The sequence below is a fragment of the Polistes canadensis genome, unplaced genomic scaffold, assembly GCF_001313835.1.
Source record: "Polistes canadensis isolate GaletaPanama2010 unplaced genomic scaffold, ASM131383v1 scaffold_18, whole genome shotgun sequence".
NCBI lineage: Eukaryota > Metazoa > Arthropoda > Insecta > Hymenoptera > Vespidae > Polistes > Polistes canadensis.
Genome location: NW_014569565.1, coordinates 1005278 through 1023400, shown reverse-complemented (window position 1 = coordinate 1023400; position 18123 = coordinate 1005278). Strand labels below are relative to the sequence as shown.

The 18123-nt window shown below is 36.8% G+C and overlaps 5 protein-coding genes and 1 non-coding gene across 7 annotated transcripts; 3 read left to right on the top strand and 3 right to left on the bottom strand.

Annotated features, from left to right (window-relative positions):
• Positions 1-3590: 3590 nt before the first annotated feature.
• LOC106793769 (probable basic-leucine zipper transcription factor Q) lies at positions 3591-7453 on the bottom strand. The gene has a single exon (XM_014760963.1). It carries the CDS (start codon positions 5560-5562, stop codon positions 3904-3906), a length of 1659 nt encoding a protein of 552 aa, XP_014616449.1. The 5' UTR covers positions 5563-7453; the 3' UTR covers positions 3591-3903.
• Positions 7454-8460: 1007 nt separating this feature from the next.
• LOC106793770 (probable ATP-dependent RNA helicase DDX56) lies at positions 8461-11132 on the top strand. Its single transcript, XM_014760965.1, has 5 exons — positions 8461-8679; positions 9263-9706; positions 9793-10052; positions 10123-10315; positions 10392-11132. Exons 1-5 carry the CDS (start codon positions 8587-8589, stop codon positions 11064-11066), a joined length of 1665 nt encoding a protein of 554 aa, XP_014616451.1. The 5' UTR covers positions 8461-8586; the 3' UTR covers positions 11067-11132.
• LOC106793772 (protein PBDC1) lies at positions 11121-12527 on the bottom strand. 2 transcript variants are annotated; one of them, XM_014760968.1, is made up of 4 exons: positions 12445-12527; positions 11796-11861; positions 11666-11725; positions 11121-11605 (listed from the first exon to the last, which is right to left on the bottom strand). In XM_014760968.1, the coding sequence occupies exons 2-4, from the start codon at positions 11847-11849 to the stop codon at positions 11252-11254; spliced, it is 468 nt and encodes a 155-aa protein (XP_014616454.1). In that variant the 5' UTR covers positions 11850-11861; positions 12445-12527; the 3' UTR covers positions 11121-11251. The 2 variants fall into 2 exon arrangements, with proteins under 2 accessions (XP_014616454.1, XP_014616453.1); XM_014760967.1 differs by lacking the exon at positions 12445-12527 and adding an exon at positions 12025-12182.
• A 7-nt stretch (positions 12528-12534) lies between these two features.
• Positions 12535-14986, top strand: LOC106793771 (ras suppressor protein 1). The gene is made up of 8 exons (XM_014760966.1): positions 12535-12708; positions 13188-13238; positions 13310-13430; positions 13507-13625; positions 13714-13796; positions 14167-14281; positions 14364-14496; positions 14578-14986. The coding sequence occupies exons 1-8, from the start codon at positions 12564-12566 to the stop codon at positions 14660-14662; spliced, it is 852 nt and encodes a 283-aa protein (XP_014616452.1). The 5' UTR covers positions 12535-12563; the 3' UTR covers positions 14663-14986.
• Positions 14919-17856, top strand: LOC106793743 (tubulin alpha-1 chain-like). Its single transcript, XM_014760920.1, has 5 exons — positions 14919-14933; positions 15954-16170; positions 16267-17096; positions 17172-17335; positions 17440-17856. The coding sequence occupies exons 1-5, from the start codon at positions 14919-14921 to the stop codon at positions 17567-17569; spliced, it is 1356 nt and encodes a 451-aa protein (XP_014616406.1). The 3' UTR covers positions 17570-17856.
• Positions 15226-15307, bottom strand: Trnas-gcu. The gene has a single exon. It is a non-coding gene; the product is annotated as a tRNA-Ser (tRNA).
• Positions 17857-18123: the final 267 nt, after the last annotated feature.

Sequence of the window (18123 nt, the reverse complement as noted above, 5' to 3'; positions counted from 1 at the left end):
ATATATATATATATATATATATGAACCGTTCTACTCTATTACCTTTTTCCATCTCTCGGAAAACCCTCGTTATGTCTCCTCTTTTCAAAATTGTCGAGACTTACTTGCAAAATATTCATCGTGGTGCGTTTTTATTTAGCTTTCGGATTTGCGACATTTATCAAGGAGAGAATTTTTGAACAAGAGGAACAAATAATAATCGGATGGAGCAAGGTCTGGGGAGTATGAGGAGGATGAGGTAGAACGTTCCAATCAAATTGTAAGAGTTTCTGTCTTACGGCCAACGCAACATGCGGTCTTGCGTTGTCGTGATGAAAAACGACACCTCGTCGATTCGTACCGATTCACATATCCCATCTTGATTAAATGATTATGTACCGTTGTTTTGAGAATGTTAGTGGGATTCACTATCTCGCGAATTTTCAACGAACGTACTCTTGATTGAGGTCCGTATCCGTCGTTGCTGGGCGGCCGCTGCGGTCTTCATATTTCAAATCAAAATTGCCAGCTCTACACATTTTTTAAACCAATTGCGAACGGTTCTAATAATCGCAGTACCACTCCCATAAACGGTGCAAATCTCGTCTACAGTGTCCTTTGCACTACTACTTTTTTTAAAGCAATGAAGCACATAACAATGCTGCAAATGCTTCTTTTGGCTATCCATATTGAACGGGTTAGAAAATTATTTGAAAAGAGATTTTGTCATTAACGAAACGTACTTTGAATCGATTGCCATAAACGGACAATAGATAAACCTGCACGCTTACGAACATATCCGGCTCGAGGTCATACGTAGCGAGGCGCGGAAAAAACTTATGGGATAACCTAATATATATATATATATATATATACATAAAAAAAAAACAAAAATTACGCTATTGGATACGAAATTCCGTTCTTTATAGTCATTGATAAGCTCGTAAAAAACGTGAAGCCAGTGAAAAACGTAATAGATCCGAGAAAAAGTCTCTCACCATCCCACTACCATCACCATCACCACCACCCATGTTTTACCGCGTTTTACGAAGTCTCACGCACATACACATTACCCATAGATAAACATACACGAAGATGAGAAGAGTACGTATATAACGATCGATAAATTACCGCTCCGATCGAGCAAAAACCGAACTGTTGACGACACTAAGACAGACAGACAGATAGATAGAACGAGTGAAAGAAAAAGAGAGAGAGAGAGAGAAAAAGACAGGCCAACGGAAACGGCGTTGCGTTGATACGAAGGAATACGTCTCGAATAGCAAAAAGAATATAATACGCGCTGTCACGTTTCTTATCCTGAAAGGCAAAAGAGAGACCCCGTGCCGCAAGTGCAAGGAGGATGCGATTGGTGTTTTTGGAATACAAAGTTGTTGCACATGCCGAGTTCAGGAAGCTCTGGGTTACGTCTGGGTTTCGTTTTTGATAAATTCTATCTAAATATGTCTGTCTTTCTTTCTCTATCTCTGGCTGCCTGAACGTGTCTCTATCTTCAGTCTGCCTGAATGTTCTGTCTGTCTGAATTCGTCTATCTCGCTCTTTCTATCTGCATCAATAATATATCTCTCTCTTTCTTTCTTTCAACCACACCCCCATCTCTCCATCTCTCTATCCTTCCTGTCGGGGCCCAGTATATTCTCTCTCTCTTTCTGTCTCTCTTTCTGTCTCTCTTTCTCTCTTTCTCTCGTCTGGTTTCGCCTCGGCTCAGCCATACCGCCGGTGCGGTCGTGCGGTCACGTTGATCGATCGTTACCGTGTAACGAAATACGGTCCCCGCCGTCCGTTTCTCCTTGAGCGCGCTCTTTGAAAAAGGGCGCAGGACGGAGGGAAAAAGAAAATAAAAAAAAAGAATGGAAGAATGAAAGAAAGAAAGAAAGAAAGAAAGAAAGAAAGAAGACGAAGAAGAAGAAGAAGATGGAGATGGAGAAAGAGAAAGAGATAGCTGAAGAAGAGCAGAAGGAAGAGTAAGAGAAAGACAAGGAGAAGAAAAAGAAGGAAGAGGAGGAGAAGGAGGAGCAAGAGAAGCGAGAGGAGCAGGAACAGCAAGAGGAGGAAGACGAGGAGGAGGAGGAGGAGGTGGAGGAAGAAATCCAAGACCGTCTCGGCTTTCTAGGGAGATACGTCGTCTTGGTAGAGCGAGGAGAACGGATAAGGATGCCTGCGGGCGTACCTACTGACTGCTGCGACGTTCCACCGGCGCAGCCGCGGTCCTTTTCGTGTCTCTCTTTCTTTCTCTCTCTCTCTCTCTTTCTCTTTCTTACTTTCTGTCTGAGTTTCTTCCTTCCTTTCTTTCTTTCTTTCTTCTTTTCCTTCCTTCCTTCCTTCCTATACTACTATACAAGCTTATTCTATCTCCTAGAAACCTTCTATCTTTCTCTCTTTCTCTTACTGGCTAAAAATCGAACGGCACACGTCGAGAAAAGAAGCCCGACTTTAGCTTCCTCCTCCACCTTCTTTCATCTATCTCCACTCCTTCCTTCCCTCCCCCTTCCCCGCCCAACGTCCCCCCTCGTCGCCCTAATCTAGCATGATCGATTCCTAGAAACCGATCGAAGAATTCTGAAAGTTGCTTAGTAGCAGTTTAGAACGCACGCGTTCTATCTTCATTTCGCAATATTCTTTTATTTTTTGTTTTTTTTTTCTTTCCCCCTATACTACTTCTTCGAATAATTGTTGATCGACTTTTGGTTGTTTTGCGGTTTATTTATTCATAAGATTTGCAAATTACTTTTAACGCGTGTTACTTTGTTAATAATAATAATATTTTACATATTGATCGAAATATTGTAAATTATTAGATACGAATCTTTAATATTATATAAGTCGAATGAAAATAGATAAAAAAAAAAAAGAAATCTTCGAACGAAGGAAGGAATCTCGATTCTTTTTGTTTTCTTCTTCTTCTTCTTTTCTTTTCTTTTTTCGATTGAAAAGACTTCTTTATCGTGATTTAAATTGAAACGAAAAGGAACAAAAATGAAAAGAAAAAGAAGGATAAAGGAATATAGAAGATTCAGGAATTTCATCGACATCGACGACGACGACGACAGAAGGGACCGATCATTTCTGTGCGAAAGTAGACCGAGCGAAATCCGGTGGAAATACTGCCTAAGCCATGGAAATCGATACGGTTACACGATTACCGTGTTCGTGGAACGACGAGGATATTCGTCGTCGGTCTTCGGCCGTGACGGCACGTCGAATTTCAAAGCGGATAACACACAGAACGAAGAGATGTGTATACGTATAGGCGGGTGGCGGTAGGGGGGAGGGGCCGCGAGCTAAAAGCTTGCCAGAGATTCAACGAGAATTCTCTTTCCTAAGGTCTCTTTCTTTCCCTCTTCCTCTTTCTTGTGCAAACAGCATCTTCCAAGTACCTGAGCCATGCCAATAGAGAAAGATGATGTTTAAAAAGAAAAAGAGAGAGAGATAGATAGAAAAAGACTGCAGGTGGATGGAAACGTTCGATCCACAGGGTCAACCATTTCAGCTGTCTCCCGCTATAACACATTCTTTCTCTTTCTTTCTCTCTCTCTTTTCTTTTTCTTCCTTTTATTTTTTCTTTTTTTTTTTTTTTTTTTTTTTTAATTATTTTCGAGGACATTTACACTACACGTCATCTTTTTTCCGTCTACCCGGTCGACCATCACCAGCTGTTGTGAACTTAAGCTCTCCGTCCTGGAAAATTACAACGAGATAGGAATATAAGGTTGACAAGGGTGAAACGTTAAAGAGGGTAGGATCTGACGAGGGTTGGGTCTTCTTCTGCGTAGAAGTAGTAGGGACAACTTTGCGATTACCTTTTCACGATACCGGAATGAAGAGGTTAGTGGCGTCGAAAGGAGAGATCGATTCTCCGAATGAACGACGCATTGGCTGATCAGAGAAGCCGTTCTCGATTGTCTAGCTTTGGGGTAGGAGAGCGTGATAACCGGGCGTCTCGTAGAAGCCCGCCGCTTGAAGGGCATGCAATGAGGTCGCGTGATGCCTATGTATCGCACCGGCGTACACGCTAGAAACGGCACTGGACGTGACGCCGTTGGAAGCACTGATGGTGGACGAGTTTATGGAAGAGGAAGAAGAGGAAGCCTGCTGCCCGAGATGCGACGTTGTTCGCGATAATAATGTCGAGGTTGGTCGCCTGTAAGGATGATGCGCTAGGACGGACGCCGTAAGTGAACGATGATGACTCGATGAGTTCGAGCTGGTCGATACGCTATACGCTTGTTGATAACTTGGCCGTAGGATACCGGATACCGAAGTGGTCGTTGACGTGGCAGACGAAGAGGAGGAACTTCTGTCGCTTTGGTGAGGTTGCTGTTGATGAAGTTGATGCGTACGATGATGATGATGCTGTTGTTGTTGTTGTTGTTGCTGCTGCTGCTGCTGTTGTTGTTGTTGTTGTTGTTGTTGTTGGACCTGCTGTTGCTGTTGTTGCTGTCGATGCTGATGGTTATGGGCTCGCATCGCCCGGAAGTAGTGTTGATAAATACCTGATATAACTGCCTTTTCGTCGGCAGAAATGAGGTCGGAAGCCGAAGTTGTCGGCGTAATCGAATTTTGAGATTGCTGCTGCTGTTGTTGCTGCTGCTGTTGTTGTTGTTGTTGTTGCTGCTGCTGTTGTTGTTGTTGTTGGACCTGCTGTTGTTGTTGCTGTTGCTGTTGGTGAAGCGGATGAGTTGGATGTGTTCGATGCTGAGTGTGATGAAGCGCGTGTTGCTGTTGTTGCTGCTGCTGATGTTGGTGACGTCGTTGCTGTTGTTGTTGTTGAGCCTGCTGTTGAGAAACCGCAGCAGCGGCATTGAGAGCGGCTCTATAGGAGGCAGCCACGGCGACTGAAGACATCTGGCCGTTGGTCGAAGATATAAGGCTCGTCCCGAGAGCATCGGTGCTCGGTGCAACCATCGCGGCGGTACATGCAGAACTCGAGGAAACGGTGGAGGTAGAGACGGATGATACGACGGTGGCTGGTACTACTACTGAGGCAACTGCAGCGACTGCCGAAGTCGCTGAAGAGGCGGTGGTACGCCTGGAGATCCTTCTCGAGGAAGAGGAGGAGGACATCGAGTGGGTGTTCGTCGGTGGTGGTAGATTGTTGACGAAGGGACTTCTTCTTTCTCGTTCGGCTCGTCGATAATAGCAGGGGTGTATCATGAGCAGGGGCTCGCCACCACCGGGCGGTGGCTTCGCTTGGCTCGGTAGCTCGTACTCGACGCTGCAATCGACGTGAAGTGGCTGGGAATAGTCCTTGTAATCCTTGTAAGTGGTTACTGCTACGGCCGCGGCCGCTGCAGCCGTCGCCGCGGTGCCGGTACCACCGCTTGCAGCGGTCGAGTTCGAGCCGGGTCCGTTGGCGGCAGCAGCAGCAGCAGCAGCTGCGGCTACGGCGTCGAGAATACCGCTTGAGCCGGCCGGTAGAACCGTCTGCCCGGGCGTACCGCAATTCGAATTAACGGCATGATGATGGTGATGATGATGATGATGGTGATGATGGTGATGACCGTGGCCATGCATCGTAGTACCACCCACCACCGATTCTTTTTCGTAGCAAGCGGCAGCCATCTTGAAAAGAGGGAGATAGAGAGAAGGAGATCCCTATCTGAAGGAGCAGGAGAAGGCTAGAAAATATATATATATATAATATATATATATATATAAAATAGGGGAATAGGACAATGCGCGCTCGCGCGTCCTTTTTCTCGTCTTTGCTCGCTATGCTCTCATCGTGTCAACGACGAACGATACTTCGTCTTTTCTCTTCTCTCTTTTTCCTTTCCTCTCTTCCTCTTCCGGTGTCACCTTCCGCGCGTAGTCCACCGAGGCACCCACAAAGGCACCCTCCGCCCACGCGGCCTGCCTAATACTCGCGGAATCGTCGTGGCCGTAACGATTACGATTACAACGACTACAAAGACAACGACGACGACGACGACAACGACGACGACGACAATGCCGAGATTCCTTTCGGCGAGAAACTTGAAGAAATTTCAAATCTTGTTCCTTTGGCTCTTTCTTTCTTTCGTTTATCAGGATGCACTCGAGTGCAACAATGATGACAACGATTAGGGATGTCAACGGTGACAACGACGTAGACGACAGCAAAGTCGGATCTATGTCACGTCAGGAGGGTGATACCCAAGGGTTGGACCAACAACGTATATCCAACTCCGAGGAAAGCCCTCCTCCTCGTGGAAAGTTAGATTTATCAAGTCGGTACATGCGTTATCGCATATTCGACAAAAAAAAATTCGCGTTCCGAAGGAGAGAACCAACGAGAAAGTGAGCCTGTCTCTATCTCTCTTCGGTCCTTTCCTCTTTGCCTCGCCCACCGGCAATCCAACGTCACGTTCTTACGTTTTCCTCTTCCTTCCCTTCTCTTCTTTTCTCTTCTCTACTTCTTCCTTTTCTTCTTTCTCCACCTCCTTTCTTCTAAAACTCTTTCTCCCTCCGACGTTTTCTCCTTTTTTCTCAAAGGGACCCTTCACCGTTTCGTCCAGACGAAAGCTTTGTACGAGCCTCAAGCATCTCGTCTTCCTTCGTCTTTGTCCTCGCGAAAGATCGTTCTCTCTCTCTCTCTCTCTCTCTCTTTCTCTCTCGCTCTTACTCTTTCTCTCTTTCTCTTTCTCTTTCTCTCTCTCTCTCTCCGAGTATAAAACTACACACAGCGCAGCGCTGTTCCTTCCGCCGGCTGATTCCCACGGCTCTTCGACGAAACGTTTTATCCGTCGGCGCGGTCCGTCGCGACGACGTCGGCCGACCTTCGACGAGACGAGCCGAGAGGAAAGACGAGACGAATAGGGCGTAGCGTTCGTTTACGCGAGGGGGCGATCGTGCGCGCGTCTTCCTTCGCGATGCGACCGTATTATCGACGATGCTTGCGAACCCATTAAACCGCCCTTCTTTCTTTCTTTCTTCCTGCCTTTCTTTCTTTCTTTCTTTCTTTCTTTCTTTCTTTCTTCCTTTCTTCCCTTCTTTAAATCTTTTCCTTTTTATCTTATCTGTTTTGTCGCGTTATGACAACGATTGACAGTGACAAGGAACAATGTTCTATAACGATAGCCTTTCTTCGTTTTGTTATATCTTTATTATTGTTAATTATTATTACTTTTCTGATAAGCCAAATTTGCTTAAACGTTGAAACCGTTTGTTCCTTCGTCGTATTGTGTCGTCGTCGTTTCGTCGTTATTCGGCTATTGTCGTTTTGCACGCACTCGCACACACACGCACACGACGTAATAACACATAGAGGCACACATAGAAGCACTCTCCCGCATGTGACAGCGCGTAAACGCGGCTGCGAACGATGTCGAACATCCGTCTCTTTTCATGTGTTAGCGCGATGCTCCCGTTCATCCACCACAATCGTCACGCGCTGACTGCCATCCTACGACTGAGGGACGTGGTCTTTCTCAACCCGTGCCATTGATACTGTACCCCCTATCTTTTCGCAACGCCCTCTTTCTTCCCTCGATATACTTCTTCTCCTCTATATACGTAAATTCGATTTGTCATGTGCTCTACAACGATTTTCGTTATTTTACCTGATCAACATTGCCCAAGATTTTATACCTTAGGACACGGACCTTTTCTATCTCCTATCCCTACTCTTTTTCTATTTGTCCTGTCATCCTTAAAGTGTTATTTTTAAACCCTTTTCAAATATTCTATTATACCTGACTTTTTGCTTTCGATATTGCTCTATTCCAAGTTTATTCTCTGCAAATAGATTTCTTGAATTTTACAACACTTTTTCCGAATTATTTCTTCTTTCCTCTTTTTCTTCTACTACTACGAATTACGAAGTTCGAAATTGTTCCTGTACATTTTTCAAAACGAAATGATGTTTTTTTGTTATTGTAGTATTCGAAATCGCAGTTTTTATTTTCCGTGACATGCCGAAAGAAAGTTTCTTCGTTGAAATTTTAAAAAGTGCGCTCTTACAATTGGTGGATCTTTTCACTAGACCAATGAAGAATGACGTACTACCTTAAATGATGATTGTAATTTTGATTGGTTATTTACTGTTTGTTTATAACGATACGAGACGATTAATTTATATTTATTAATATTCATTTATTTTAGACTTCATCATATCACATCGCATATTAAGATTATATGTAGATTTTTAATTTGTACTATTGTTTTACGTTTTAATGTTTTCGTTTACATATTATTTTGCAATAAAATATTTACTTTTAATAAATATTCTTTAAAAGTATTCTAAGAATAAGTAAAATCATTAATTATATGCAGTAAGATTAATCAGTTCAAACTGTGATGCGAGTATTTAATGTCGTTAAGAAAAGTTTCTACCTTACCGCCTTCCACATGTCACGTGCTGTAAACCAAAGAATACAAAATTACATAGAAGCTCGCAAGTCCCGTTTAGTTACTAGTTGTCCCGGTAGTAACTAAAATGAAAAATAGGACTCTTAAGCTTCTATGTATTTCTGTTTTCTTTGGTTTAAGCACACGTGGTCTACTGCGATGTGTTGTTGAGCTTATACATACTTCTGTTTTCTCTGGTGTAAACACACGTGGTTAACCTACAAGTTTATTTAGTTTGTTTTATAATATTTATTAATCATGTCTTTGACTGAAATAGATCTAATTGAAGAAGATGAAAATGAGAAGTGTACATATTTTCATGAATTTGGATTAGATGATAGAATTTTAAAGGTAAGTAGCTAACGAAATATAGAAAATGCGCTTCAGAGGTTATGTTTTGTTATGTGCAGTGTAAAAATGTTTAATGATTTATTATATGGATTTCTTCAATAGGCGTGTTCGGCCGAACTAAGTCCTTAGTAAACTTATTAAATTAGTCAGAGTAAATAAAATTTTGTTCTGAGCGTCTGAGCACTGCAGATTTTTGCTTGGACACACTTACTATCTTTTGCTACTATTGTCCTAACCTAGTCGTTTATGTTCAAAAAATGCCTCGTGTGTTGACAATATTTTTTATTATTGTTATAAGTGAGATAAAAAACATTCAAAATTTTATAAAAAATGTGAAGAATGATCGTATAAATACGTATATATAGTATTTGAAATACTAAGTAAAATGGCGGTATGAAAAAGTTTCTTAGTATCTATATAATGGCGGCATAGAAAAAGCTTCTTAATGTCCCGACCAAAAACTTAGCTCTGTACTTTTAGTAACTTACTAAGTTTAATAAAGACTTAGTTCGGCCGAACACGCCTAATGTGATCCTTTTTATATATTTTATTTATGATGTCCAATATTTTATTTATTTTATAGGCTGCTGCCAAATTAGGTTGGATGGAACCTACGGCAATACAGGAGAAAGCAATACCGTTATTGTTGGAAGGGAAAGATGTTTTAATCAGAGCTAGAACTGGTTCTGGTAAAACTGCTGCATTTGCAATTCCATTAATACAAAAGATATTGTCTAATAAACGAACTCAAACGAAGCAAGAAATTAAGGCTTTGATTCTGACTCCTAGTAAAGAACTTAGTAAACAGATCTACGATGTGCTCATAGATCTTACAATGAAATGTTCCAAAGATGTACGATCTATTAATATTAGTCCGCCGATTAGTTTTGATGCTCAAAGAACATTATTACTAGAAATGCCAGATATTGTTGTATCTACGCCTAGTAGATTGTTGCAACATTTAAAAGTTGGGAATCTTTCTTTAAAACATAGCCTGGAAACATTGGTAATAGATGAAGCTGATTTGGTAAGAATGAACTTAATATGTAAAAATAATTCTTTAAACTATATTAATATACTAAATATTACATTTTTCTTTTATTTATATAATAGGTCTTTTCTTTTGGTTATGAAAGAGAAGTGAAACAGATTATGACTTATCTGCCAAGAATTTATCAAGCTACATTAGCATCTGCAACATTATCCGAAGATGTCTTGGTATTGAAAAAATTAGTTTTACATGATCCAGCAATTTTAAAATTAAAAGAACCTCCATTAGCTCCACCAACACAATTAGCACATTACAGTCTAGCTGCAGAAGAAGATGATAAGGCTGCTATTTTATACGCTTTATTAAAATTACATTTGATTAGGTACTTATTTGGGAATATACTACAATTATATAAAGAAAATCATCGAATAACAAATTCTTTATTTTTGCAGAGGGAAAACTATTATATTTGTACATACTGTTGACCGATGTTATAAATTGAAGCTCTTTTTGGAACAATTTGGAATACCAACTTGTGTACTTAATTCTGAATTACCTTCAATTTCTAGATGTAGAGCTATTACACAATTTAATTGTGGAATATATGACATAATAATTGCATCCGATGAGAAAGCTTTAGAAGAGGTAATTAATATATTTTATAGAATAACTTTTAAAGTTTATCACTTTTCTAATTATCGATGCATTTCTTTTTTTTCAGGAACACTTAAAAGTTAAAAAAGGAAAAAGAAAAAAAGATAAAGAATCAGGTGTTGCTCGAGGGATAGATTTTCAATTTGTATCAAATGTAATTAATTTCGATTTTCCCCTTGATGTTAACTCTTACATACACAGAGCTGGTCGTACAGCACGAGGAAAAAATGAAGGAACAGCTTTAAGTTTCATATCAATAAGAGAAAGACCATTACTCGAAGAAGTAGAAAAAGAATTGAAGGAATGCCAAGGTCAAGATACATTGTTTAAAACTTATCAATTTAAATTAGAAGAAGTCGAAGGTTTTAGATATCGTGCTCAAGATGCATGGAAAGCTGTAACTAGAATAGCTGTGCGCGAAGCACGTTTGAAAGAAATTAAACAGGAAATGTTGAATTGCGAAAAATTGAAAACTTATTTCGAGGATTATCCAAAAGATTTGCAGTCATTACGTCAAGATAAAGCTTTACATACAGTAAAATTACAACCTCATTTAAAAAATGTACCAGAATATATAGTACCACCTACTCTAAAAGGTTTAATGGGAATGGGAAAAAGGAAACGAAAATTCGATCGAGAATTAGCGTCAACTGCTGCTACCGCTGTGAAATCGAGACATCAAGCACGTGCATTAAACCCTCTCATTAGTTTAGCATTAAAGAAACAGAAAAAGTCAGCATAAATTTTATATATTATTGTAATGTAAAATTTGTACAAAATAAAGTGTTCCGTTCTTAATTTTGATAAATGAGTAACGTTTTATTTAAATGTAGAATTTAATAATGATAAATGTATAAAAATTATATACTTTTTTTAATTTCATTGTAATGTAAAAATTCAACATAAGAATATTATAATTATTATAAGCTAAATATTGTGGTTTGTTCTTTTGTATTTGCTTCGTATACCATCATTGAGACCTTCTCTATTTCTTGCTAATTCAATTGCGTAGAATTGAATTCTTGATGTTAATATACTGTTTTTCTCTGAATATTCTCCTTCACAATCTGCTCTTAACAATGTTCCAAAATTATAATCCTCTACTGTACCTTTGAATTGTTCACAGAAGGGACGCCACTTTTGCTTTTCTTCTTCTGATTTAAAATCATCCTCAATTATTTTATCTACCTTAAGATTTGGAAATGTTTCTCGAAATGTTTTATAAATTTGATCATCGTGAGGTGTAAGTCTCAGAAGTTTAGGATCAACAGAACATAAAATCTAAAACACAAAAAAGTTATTGTTTCCTTTTTATCTTTGAAATAAAAATATATCACCTACATTGAAATAAACTTCTGCGTGTTCTATTGCTTTCATTGTCCACATTGCTTCCACTGATTGCTAGAAATAAATATAAAAAATATAACATTTCAAAGAAAGTAATTTATTTCGATTATTTAATTTTACTCACATCATTTTCAAATTCTTCTGCGGATCTAGAAAGTACACTAGAGCCAGCTAACATTTGATCAGCTGTCTGCAAAAATAATGTTATCCTTAGAATTAAATTAAAATGTTAGTCTATATATATATATATATACATACGCTTAAACATCTTATTCATATTACACTTTTCTTAAAGAGGTTAACATATGTAGCATCCAAAAATCGTATAATTTTATCTTTTAAAATATACATACCACGTTTCCAAATTGTGTCATAACGACAAGTTTATATATAAATTAATGAACAGTAAATTAATATACAATTTATTTTTTACACGACCTATAATATAACCTTCGTTGAAGTTATAAACCAAATATGCCTATCACCACGAACAATACACGTGTTAAATGAACTTGGATTAACTATTAATTGAGATACACTTTAATTCATATAATTGAAGTATTAATATATGACAAAAAATTCATTTTTTTTTCTATTTATCGTAGAATATATCAACGATTTGTAAATTTAATCGAATATTAATATATTTATTTATAATGATATCGATGAAATATAAAAAAAAGGATTTTGAAACTACCGCGTGATGTTTTGACCAATCAGAATAGAAAGCCATTGCGCAAACGCGAACTAGTTTAACCATAACGGTAATATACCTAAGAAGTTCCTAAGTAAGGAATTGTGAATAGTCACAGCTCCAGCAGCGACACAAAGTCATTACATATGGTTTTATTTAAAACTTTCTGACGTGCGTGCGGAAACGATTGCGCGCGCAATGAATCAAGCACCAGTATCGTGTATTCCTGCGGGGAAGATGTCAAAAGCAAAGAAAGTGCTCGATGAAGCACGAGAGATTCGAAATCCTGAATTGGATCTCGTCGACAAGGGCATTGCATCGTTCGAGGAGATGCCAGGATTGCGTGAGTCTTTCCACACTGTATCACCCATAAGCTCTTTTGCCAAATTAGGCAACTAGTCGTGACTGCTTTTTTCGTCTTAACGAGTTTGGGAACGGCCGTGTGTCATTGCTTATCGTGTGGGCGTTCCTGCGCGCACGCGCCAAATTTGAAATTGTTGACAATTTCCCGAAAAAAAATTTTCATTCCATTTATTTTATATTAACACATTATTTGTAGGATCCGTTTTTTTTTTTTTTATATATAGCGTTGGTTTATGTGCAAAGACATCTTTTGAGCGATATCACGTTGTAAAATATAATTATTATCGCAGTTTAAGGAAAATATATGAACGATTTTTAAAAATCTTATTCGAATATCAAGTCAAGTTAAAAATAATTCGCATACAATATGTTAATCTATTAATATATGTATTTATATATTACGTGTATTATTTCTAATAGTTAAATAATAAAGGTAATCTTATGTTATATCGATTGCAGTTAATATGATCAATGTTACCAGATTATCATTGAGCCATAATAAAATACAAGGTAAGAAATAAATTTTATAATCAATGCCATTTTTCATAATAGTCAGTCTTTTAATTTACTATATTCTTTAGAGGTACCACCAGGCTTGGCTAATTTAGTTAATTTGGAGATATTGAATCTTTTTAACAATCATATCACCGAATTGCCTATTTCTTTATCTCAGATGCCAAAATTAAGAATTCTTAACGTGGGGTACGTGCCAATAATAAAATTCTTCTATTTTTTATTCTAAATGTAATAAAAATCTATTTAATGTTTTTATTTATAGAATGAACAGATTAGATGTATTACCTCGTGGGTTTGGTGCCTTTCCAGTCCTGGAAGTTTTGGATCTAACTTATAACAATTTAAGTGAAAAAAATTTACCTGGAAATTTCTTTATGATGGGTAAGATTGAATTTTTTACCGGTAATGTATAACGCTTATGATACCTGTGAAAATTTCTTAAGATTCAATGCTAAAATTAATTTCATAGAAACTTTGAGAGCTCTCTACCTGGCTGATAATGATTTTGAGTATCTACCACCTGAAATTGGACAATTAAAGAATCTTCAAATTGTAAGATGATATTTATACTTATGCTTACTATCGAACAATCCCCTACAATTAAATTTGTCATTTAGAATTTGATAAAGTCAATTTTGAAAAGATATTTATAATAAATCTTCGAGCCCTTTGACGGGATTATATTAACTACAGTTAATATAAACTTTCTATATAGGATTAATTTATTATTTATAATTGCAATTTGTTAAAAAAATAAATGCGACATATTAACCGGTGTTAGATATCTGAGAAAGTTTCTTATAGGTCATTTGCGTTCATTTGATTCAATCAATTTTACTGATCACCCCGGAGTCTGGTCTCTAGTGCGAATGAAGCACAAATGATAAAAGAACTTAACAAATATTCCTCTATTTTTATTCAGCTTGTTTTAAGAGAAAACGATCTAGTTGAATTACCAAAGGAAATTGGAGAATTGAGTCGTTTAAGAGAATTGTATATACAAGGAAATCGTTTAACCGTATTACCTCCAGAGTTAGGTATGCGAAAACATTTTGAAAAATTATATAATCATTTTTTCCACATGTCTCAAATAAAATATATTATATTTTTCTCAAACAGGAAATTTGGATTTAGTGAGCAACAAAGCTGTATTTAGAATGGAATTTAATCCTTGGGTAACACCAATAGCAGATCAGTTACAAGTCGGTATTTCTCATGTAATAGATTATATTCGTTCAGAAACATATAAATAGTAAGTCTAATCAATTTGGCGAATATTTATAAATCTTTCAACCATTTACGATGTTTAAATATGCTACTTTTTTTTTTATAGTGTTTACAGTCGACATCAAAACGCTAAAGGACCACCACCTCCAATTGAGAATGATAAAAGCAAAAAAATTTCACGTGCTCGTTGATATCAAGAAATATTTGATATGCTTAATGATCTAACACTAAAGATTATGATTTTTAATCTGTTTACTGCCATTAATCTCGTTTTTACGACGACTTGTAACTAAAATCAGGGATACTAGTGCCTTACATATTTTTTTTTATGTATATTTTTTAACGCTTTATAGAATATATCATGTATTTATTAAATGTAATACGAATATTTTATGAGAGTATGTGTATGCAAAAGATCTAACATAATTTGAATAACAATATCATTGCATGGCTGCGATTAATGTAAATATAAGATATATTGTATTTTTTAAACAATAAAATATATTTTACCGATTGAAAAAAATGAATTATAACAGTTTTTTATTACATCTTTTTAACCACGGGTCAGCATGTGTTTTAAAAGTAATGGAAAGCTTCGTAAAAAACATTCTTCATATATTAATTCCTTAATAATATTATTAGAAGCTTGAATGATAATAATAATTATAATAATAAATAATCGTGAATATAAAAAAAAGGTGTAGGAAATATTATTATAGTAGCAGATGTTAAAAGAAGTACAAAAAAATTAGGTCGACGAGGATGGGATTCGAACCCACGCGTGCAGAGCACATTGGATTAGCAGTCCAACGCCTTAACCTCTCGGCCACCTCGTCTGTTTTGAGGCTGATAAAAAAATTGCACAACAGGACCCGTAGTCGTTGGACAAAAATTCAACAATTTTTTTACGATTATAAATCACTATTATAAATATTAATGTACTTGTCTCTTACTACTGTCGATTTAAACCTATAATATTAAACAATTTTGTACAATTACAAAATTATAATTAAAAATATAATTTATCAATCTTTTTCTCTTATGTCAAATGAAACTATATATATAAATATTATATGATATTATAAATAAAAAAAAATGTAAGATTAATTTGAATCGTTACACCAGTTAGAAAAATCACAACACTATCGATATTTTCTCTCGGCAACCGAAACAAAATTTGTTTAACATGATACAACTGAACAGTCTGGCTTGGACATCCGAAACTTAACATCGTTCGTTCGTTCCAATACGATTTCATTTAACAACTATCAAAATGGTAAAAAATATATTAACAATTCTACGATATCTAAGGTTTAATCAATATTTACAAATATAATTTTCTATTAAAACGTTGCTCGAACGAGTTTTTCATATCCTTTCCATAATCATTAACACATCCTACATATATTCTAATTCAAGATTGTTTAGCAATCAATTTTAAAGATGAAAAAAAAACAATAAAAAACAAATTCTCCCAATTAGCGCGAAGTGCTATCCATCCACATCGGCCAAGGTGGTGTACAAATGGGTAATGCATGTTGGGAATTGTATTGCCTTGAACATGGTATACAGCCCGATGGAATGCTTCCAGCAACAGCTTGTACGAATGACGAAGGATTTCAAACGTTTTTCAGTGAAACTGGGGGCGGAAAATACGTTCCTAGGGCTGTTTTCCTCGACCTTGAACCTACCGTAATAGGTAGTAGAACTTGAAAACCTTTCAAACTTTTATATTTTCTTTTCTTTTTATAAATAATATATAATTAAAATGAAATCACAATCACACATTTTTCAGACGAAGTTCGTACTGGTACTTACCATCAGCTCTTTCATCCGGAACAATTGATATCCGGGAAAGAAGATGCTGCGAACAATTATGCACGCGGCCATTACACTCTTGGAAAAGAAATCGTAGACCTGGTGTTGGATAGGATACGCAAAATCGCTGATATGTGTGCCGGCCTTCAAGGTTTTTTAATTTTTCATGCATTTGGAGGTGGTACCGGTTCTGGATTTACCAGTTTACTGATGGAAAGACTCTCGATGGATTATGGGAAGAAAGCTAAATTAGAGTTCGCTATTTATCCTTCCCCACAAATTTCAACAGCCGTTGTCGAACCGTATAATGCAATTTTAACAACTCATACTACTTTGGAACATTCCGATTGTGCATTCCTCGTCGACAACGAAGCTATTTATGACATATGTAGACGTAATTTGGATATTGAGAGACCAACTTATACGAATCTGAATCGATTGATCGGTCAAATCGTATCATCGATCACAGCATCCCTCAGATTTGATGGTGCACTCAACGTCGATCTAACTGAGTTCCAAACGAATTTGGTACCCTATCCTAGAATACATTTTCCTTTGGCTACCTACGCCCCAATAGTTTCAATCGAGAAAGCCTATCACGAGCAATTGACTGTCATGGAATTAACTTCTGCTTGTTTTGAGCCAGCCATGCAAATGGTCAAGTGTGATCCACGTAGGGGAAAATATATGGCTTGTTGCTTACTTTACAGGGGTGACGTTGTACCCAAGGATGTGAATGCATCCATTGCGACTATTAAAAGTAAACGTGCTATACAATTTGTCGATTGGTGTCCAACTGGTTTCAAGGTTAAACTAATGATTCTAATTTTGTAAGATCTCTATTTTTGTGTCTACAAATTTTAACTTTTAATACATTTTTAGGTAGGTATCAATTATCAACCACCGACTGTGGTACCGGGTGGTGATTTAGCTAAAGTTCAACGTGCGATGGCTATGTTAGCTAATACGACAGCTATCGCTGAAGCTTGGACGAGATTGAATAGAAAATTTGATCTTATGTTTGGCAAACGTGCTTTTGTTCATTGGTAATCATATCTTACCGTAATATGACGTTCTTCTTGTTATCGTACATATTTATAATATATATATTTATATACTTACTTACATTATCTTCTCGATTTTTTCTCAGGTACGTCGCAGAGAGTATGGATGAAAGTGAATTTAACGAAGCCAGAGAAGATCTTGCTGCTTTAGAAAAAGATTATGAAGAGGTTGGCATGGATTCTACGGAAGGTGGCGAAGGTGGAGAAGAAAACTAAAATGTTGCATGAGAGATACGAGGGCCTTTTCTTTTTTTTTTTTTCGTTACAATTAAGTCACACAGAAATCGTATTTTCGAGAGGTTCTATTGTCTTTTTTTTTTTTATTATTTTTTTTTTCCTTTAATCCCTCGTTATCATCATCGCTGGGATGAACGAACTTGTTCGGCCGACCAATTTTTTTGTAAAAAAATATTTTTATATAATCAATTTTTTGTTAATCGCCCCTCGGTATTTTTTATTTTTTTTCGACTTTCCTGTACATTCGTTTCTTAGGTAGTTTTTCCTTTTTCTTTTTTTATATATTGTACATGATTTAATATATTAATTTTTTTTTATATATAATATATATTTATCGATACACAAGCTTGTATATCTGTGTTTATAGAAAATAAATCTACGTATAAATTATTAAAACGTCAAATATATATGTTACTTTTCATTTATCTTTGCGTTGAATTTTGAAGAAATGATTCCTGAAATGATGAACGAGAAAGATCGTACAAATGTGAATAACAACTTTGTAGAGATATTACAGGCTCTTTATTGTGTAG